This window comes from Dipodomys ordii, unplaced genomic scaffold (genome assembly GCF_000151885.1).
Source record: "Dipodomys ordii isolate 6190 unplaced genomic scaffold, Dord_2.0 Scaffold25, whole genome shotgun sequence".
Taxonomy (NCBI): domain Eukaryota; kingdom Metazoa; phylum Chordata; class Mammalia; order Rodentia; family Heteromyidae; genus Dipodomys; species Dipodomys ordii.
In genome coordinates, this window is record NW_012267241.1 from 18,765,562 (window position 1) to 18,772,299 (window position 6,738).

At 40.7% G+C, this 6,738-nt stretch overlaps 1 protein-coding gene across 1 annotated transcript in view; it reads right to left on the reverse strand.

The window, feature by feature from the left end:
* Nucleotides 1-6,738, reverse strand: part of Lama3 (laminin, alpha 3) — a 202,840-nt gene that overhangs the window by 73,613 nt on the left and 122,489 nt on the right. The window contains exons 36-37 of the mRNA XM_013014815.1: nt 5,756-5,854; nt 2,886-2,969 (exon numbers count right to left, since the gene is read on the reverse strand). Of these exons, the coding sequence (XP_012870269.1) occupies nt 2,886-2,969; nt 5,756-5,854 (183 nt within the window). The remainder of the gene's footprint in view (nt 1-2,885; nt 2,970-5,755; nt 5,855-6,738) is intronic.

A 6,738-nucleotide genomic window follows, 5' to 3' on the forward strand; every position in this document is an offset into this window, starting at 1 on the left:
AAAAAAAAAAAAGAAAAAAAAAGAAACTCTACACAGACCCAGTAAACAACTCGCCCATTCTCCTAGCAGCCACATTCTACTTTCTAGGAGTTTGACTACTCAAAATTCACTCATGTGCAGCACCTGTCAGGAATTCCTTCTTTTTAATGGCTGACTAATGTTCCACTGTAAGTATGTCACACATTTTCCTTTATCTTCTCATCCATTGGTGAACAGCTCAATTGCTTCCACCTCTTGGCCATTGTGAACATGCTGCAGTGAACACGGGTGTGCAGGTATCTCTTCAAGATTCTGTTTTTAAGTGTTTTAACTACATACGCAGAAGTAGGATTGCTGGATCATGTGATCATGGGTATGTAATGTCTTTTAAGAATCCCCATACTGTTTTCCATAGCAGGTACACCATTTTGCATTCCTACAGTATAAAAGCCTCCTGATTTCTTCATACACTTGCCAACACTTGTCATTTTTCTTGTTTCATAGTAACCATTCTCATGGGTATGATTTGATATCTGTAAATGACTGATGATGCCGAGTAGCTTTTTATGTAAAACCTTGTACTTTAACCTTTGTATTCTGCTGTCTCCTTTAAACCCATTCTTTTAAATAGTCATAGCAATTGAGGCCTACCTAACCTCTCAAGCCTATCGTGAGGATTGAAATGAATTAAACAATATAATGTATATAGAATATCCAATACAACACCATACCATGGTAGCTATTCTTAGTCACCTAAAAATACTTATGGGTAGGCACAGTGGTTCAGGCTTATAATCTCAATTACTCAGTGAGATTGTGGTTTGAAGCCAGCTAAGGCAAAAAGTTAGAGAGATCCCAGCTCAACACACAAGCAGGATATGATGGCACATGCCTATCATCCCAACTAGGCTAGTGCAGGAAAAGAGTGTTAGACCTAGTCTGAAAAAGCAAAAAAAGCTCAAGTAGTAGAGCACATGCCTAGGAAGCACAAGGTTCTGAGTTCAAACTCCAGAACCAATAAAATAGAATAATCCTTGTATAATTTTAATTGGCATTTTAACAGCGTTAGGTATAATTTACATATAGTAATACTTCCTCATTTAAGTGTGTATTTTTTGTAAATGAACAGTAGCATGTAACCATCACCATAATGTAATTTAGACTATTTTCATCACCTAAAAGAGCCCTTGTGCCAGTCATAGTTTTGTAGTCTATCCATTCTCACCCTAGCCCCCGACTCCCACTAATTGCTATTCTCTCTATGGATTGCCCATGCTGGACTTCTAGATAAATAAATACCATCTCAATTCAATACCACACAATCCTTTGTCTCTGTTACTTTCATTCCCGCTCCTGCTCCTTGTTATTTTGGTCATATAAAGTATATCTTTATTCATTATGAATCCACCAATTATTACTAGAACAGTTGCTTTTAAAATTTCATAGGAGGGAAATTAAAAGCAAGAGATACCCTATCTTATCTACTTATCTACAAGGTTACCTTTATCAATCCCCAATTTCTTCATCCAGATTTAAGTTACTATCAACTATCTATTCATTTCAGGCGAAGAGAGTTCATCTCACATTTCTTGTGAAATAAGATGCTAGCATTTTCTTTTTTATGTATCTGTGTGTGTGCATATGCATACGTCTACATGAGTGTGCACACACACCTATATAGGATAGATTATAGACACACATATATGCACATACATACACAAATGGAGTAGAATGTCTTATCTTTTTTGAGGTAGAAACTGGCTATACATCTCAGACTGGTCTCAAACTCACTGTGTAGCTCAGGCTGACCTTGGACTTAGGATTCTCTGGCCTCAATTTCCTGAGTGGTGAGCATTATATTATGTTCCACCATAGCATTTCTGAAGGACAATTTAGATACTTAATTCTTTGAAAGTATGTTTCTTTCAGTGTTTTAAATATGTCATCCAATACCTTGTAACAAATCAGCTGTTAGGAATATTGAAAAATAGTTGGGTATAATTAATAATTGCTTTCAAGATAACGTTTAGCATCTTCACTATGGTATGTAGATCTCTAGTCTTTATCCTAGAGTTTACTGAGATTTTAGAAAATATACATTAATGACTTTGATTACATGTAGGAAGTTTTCAGCAATTACATCACATATTTTCCTTCCCTTTCTCTCACCCCCTCTCTGTGTAACTGCTACATCTTTTGTTTTTTTGTTTGTTTTTGCCAGTCCTGGGCTTGAACTCAGGGCCTGGGCACTGTCGCTGAGCTTTTGCTCAAGGATAGCACTCTACCACTTGAGCCACAGCACCATTTCCAGCTTTTTCTGTTTATGTGGTACTGAGGAATCGAACCCAGGGCTTCATGCATGCTGGGCAAGCACTCTACCACTATGCCACATTCCCAGCCCTACATCTTTTGATGTAAGACACTTTCATGACCTTTCTGCCCATCCATGCGAAGCATTTTGGGGGCACTGCCAAGGTCCCAGCACTCAGAGAGACTTGAGAATGACAGGGAGTTATGTGGCAGTTTCCAAGCTTGCAGGATTGAGAAGACTAGGGCAATTAACTACAAAATGGGAGAGACTGTGCTAAAGTGTCATAAAGGTGGTACAAATAAGGCTGTGTGAGCATCAAACATTTCACACTCTGTATAATTTTCTCTATCACCTATGTATCATCTATCTATCTATCAACCTATCTTTCATCTACCTTCGTTTATCATCCATCCAATTGATCCCATCTATCATCTTTTTCTATCATTTAATCTATCATCTATCTACCTGTATGCACACAAGGGTAATTTTTATGTTAAAATTCTTAACATAAGGTAAAATGTCATGATAATTTGAAGTAATTAAAACACAGAACCCAAAGGTTCCTCAGAAACCATTTTTAATCCTCTGCCCTTACCTCAACAACCTGTACTCGCCCATGGTGCAGGCGGTCTGGCCGTGGCTCACTGGGCCCCTTATGGACAAGGGACATGAACCCGCTCTGTTTAAAGAAAGACACAGATATATTAGTACCTAGGTAGGAGTGCTTTGAGATTCAAAATTGATCTAGAAGCAAACATCTATGAAGCTACATTGTATGAAGTGCTTGACTCTACAATGTAATTCAGCACTGACTGGCTAGGGAAAGGATTCATGACAGAAACAGAGCAACAATAGCTAACACTATGTATTTTTACAGACAGGAAATCAAGAATAACATCTTGACAAACAGCAAGTGCTATTTCCTGAGTGCCTAGAGAACCAGATGGTGACTGGGAGAAGGTGGACTTTGGTGGAGGGGTTACCCAAGAGGGCAGAGGGTTCTGAAAGAGTCCAGTGAGAAGCTGGCATGGCTAGTGAACTGCAGAGCTGGCATGGGGAAGGAGGGGCAAGCTCTCAGCTTTCATCCTGCGCCCTGAGGAATCCAGTCTTGCTCCCTCTCAGCCTCCACCCCTCCTTGCTTGAAGGGCAGACTCAGATAGCCTATGCCCTCATCAGCAACCCTACCCCAGCACACACATGACAGCTCAGATTCTCTGTAGTAGCTCCAAACTCGGAGGTGTTCCATTCATGAGAAGGGAGGTTTCACAAAGCAGAGCGTTATCCACAATCACAAATCATTTAAAACCTTAATCTAAGAAACATGCCCCACAGGCTCTTAATTACAGCGCTTTAGAACAAAGCAGCAGAGTAAATGTTTCATGAGCCTAAATTACTTTCCATGTTTGATGGCAAAATTAAAGAGAATTCTCGGTTATTACCTCTCAGAGAATTTCAATAGTGTGTGTAATAAACTCCTCAGCAATTAAAAAAAATGAGTATGTCTATAGCCTGCAAAAATATGAAATTGAAATAAATACCATGATGGTCTTTTTGTTGTGTTTTCCTTAGGGCTATAACTCTAAAATCTTTCTGCTTTCTTTTCAACATGCTCTGCCAAAGTGCCTTTAAAGCAATAGATGTGCATGCCAGTATGAACAAAACAGTGCCTGAACACAAACATCTATCAAGTGGTGGGTGTGGGTGGAGGCATGAGGAGGAGAGACCAGCTGGGCCCTTGTCTTCAGAGAATGGCATAGCAATCATCTCAGGAAGATGGAACTACATTCCATTCATCCCAGCAAACAGACTAGAAATGGAATCCTTGCCGAGTAAGGGACCCCAACCTGTGTGTCCTACATTGTACGGGATTCAAAGAAGGATATGACATGGCATCATCCATCTCAGGGAATTGTCACAGCTGCCCCTCTGGAGGGGTAGGCAGGCACGCAATGTGTGGATATTACTTCTCAAGACACAAACCTTCTATCAAGTGAGATTCTGAGCAGAGCTCTAAGCACCCTTCTCCCGACCCTTCTGGGCTTGTTCTTACTGATTCAATGTTCCAGTCTGGGTGGTCAGCTTCCTACCCTGCTCCTGCCCCAGTGCCTAGCTTGTCCTTACTTCCTGCCACTGAGGGGCAGGAACTTTGGTTTCTTTGGTGACCATTCTCCTGGAGTCTCCTGGAGGGCCTCTTCCCAACTCAGCCCTACTCCAGTGCAGCTCTGAAGCCAAATGCCTGTTTCCCCAATCTCCCCCATACACATATTTTTAGCGGGGCAGGGGGGATTGAACTCAGATCCTTGCACTTGCTTGGCAAGTATACTTGAGCCATTCCTCAATCTGCCACCCCCTTTTAAAGATTATATTAATTATGCAAGGGAGGTTGATTGTTGATTGTTACATCTCCACACATTCTTACACTGTTTTCTAATCCATCTCACCCCTTCTATTACACTCCTAGCCCCCTCCCCCAAAATTCTGTCTCATTCCATTTCCATAGCTACAAATAATCTATTTGGAGAGTATTTGACTTCTTCCATCCTCTCCCCAACAGGACAATCCCCTCCCCCTTAGTCCCCACTCATGGACCTTCTATGTCTCTTTCCTCACCTCCCACCCCCTACAGACCAGCATCTTGCACTGAATTTCTCTATTTAATACCTTTTGCTCTTGCAAGGTATTAAAAAATTTGTGACCCATTTTCCTTTTTCCCTTCTCCCTCTCCTCCTCCTGAGTAGCTCCTCAGTTTGATTCATGTTCTATGTTTGACCATATTAATAATAATTTTAGATATATATGCACATGAACATGTCCATGAACACGTATGCCCTTTAGGTCTAGATTCCACATATGAATGAAACATAGGATACTTTTTCTGTGGACTTTGCTGGTCTTGCTCAACATGATGGTGACCTCTAATTGTATCCATTTCCTTGCAAATTACATTTAATTTTTCTTTATGGCTGTTATATACATATTATACATATATGTATAATATATATTTTTTCTTTATCCACTTATCTGCTGTTGGTCACCATGGCTGATCCCATTGTTTATGCTTCCAGCTTTTTCTTGCTTTTAGTTTTGTTTTTCAGATAAGGCCTCAGGCTTTTTATTCAAGCTAGACCATTATCCTCCTACCTCTACTACCTGAGTAGCTGGGATTAGAGGCACCACATCCAGTCCCAATCCCCCCACTTTCTGCTTTTGGAGGACAAGGGTCATCTGTCATTACAAAGCTCAGCAGTGGTCTTCTGCATGGAAAGACAGGATCCATTTGGTCAGAGATGCAAGATCCTGAGCAGAAATTCTAAACTAGAATGGAAGATTCTAGTGTCTTCAAGAGCCTGGAAACAACTTCATCTAAATGTTTTGTAGGCCACCTGTTAAGATATGCTCAATTTTAATTCAGCACCACCTGAAACTGCTGCTTCTTGTCACTAGGGTCCAGTTGTGATAACTTACAGTGAGCCGCACATCTGGCTGCTGTCCCAGAAGAACCATGTCAGCTGGTAAGCCAAAGGACTTGACTTGGTAGGTGAGGTAACCACCATAGGAGGAAACCTGGAATTGAATAAAGAGTATCATTAGGACCAGGATTAACAGAGTCTGGGCCAACGTTCCATGGCTCCTGCCTGTAATCCTATCTACTCAAGAAGCTGAGAGCAAGATTGAGCTTTGAAGCCAGCCCAGGCAGAAACATTCAAGAGACTCTCTTTCAAAAATAACTAGCAAAAAACAACAAACAAACAAATAGAGCTAGAGATGGGCTACAAGTGGTAGAGCACTGTCATAACAAGTGAGAGTTTCTGAGTTCAAATCCTAGTATAGCCCAAGGGACAGAGAAAGAAAGAGGGAGGCAGACACACAGATAGAAACATGCAGACAAGGATATTTCTAGACAGTAGGTTTACAGATGATATTTTAACCTTCTGCCTTATATCATTTCATATTAGTTACAATGTTTGGCATGAACATGATTGAGACTTACAGGCAGAACTTATTTGCAATATCCAGTATATGTCTGAGTCAAGCAGAAAAGGTCAGATAAGGTGATGTTAGGGAAATGAACCCTAAGGTATGCATTCAAATGTTTTTTTTTCTTTTCATGCGATTGTTTCTAATGCACTTATAAGATAATTTCTTTGTTGTTGTATGTCCCTCCCCCACAGTATAACCCCTGCTTTCACTGTATTTGATGTCGGTATAATTTGTGGAGGGGAAGGGGAAAAACAAGTCGTTTAAATAGGAATACAGGTGGACCCATTGCAACAATGAGAAGTACACTTCTTTATGTTGAAAATGAACTTTACAACTTTGGTGGGGGGGGTGGGGAGAATTGGGTGGGGGGACGAGGGGAGGATGGGAAGGGATGGGAAGGGGAAACAAAGGAGGAGGCTACAATGCTTGATAAGAAATGTACTCATTATCTTGCCCATGTAATTGTA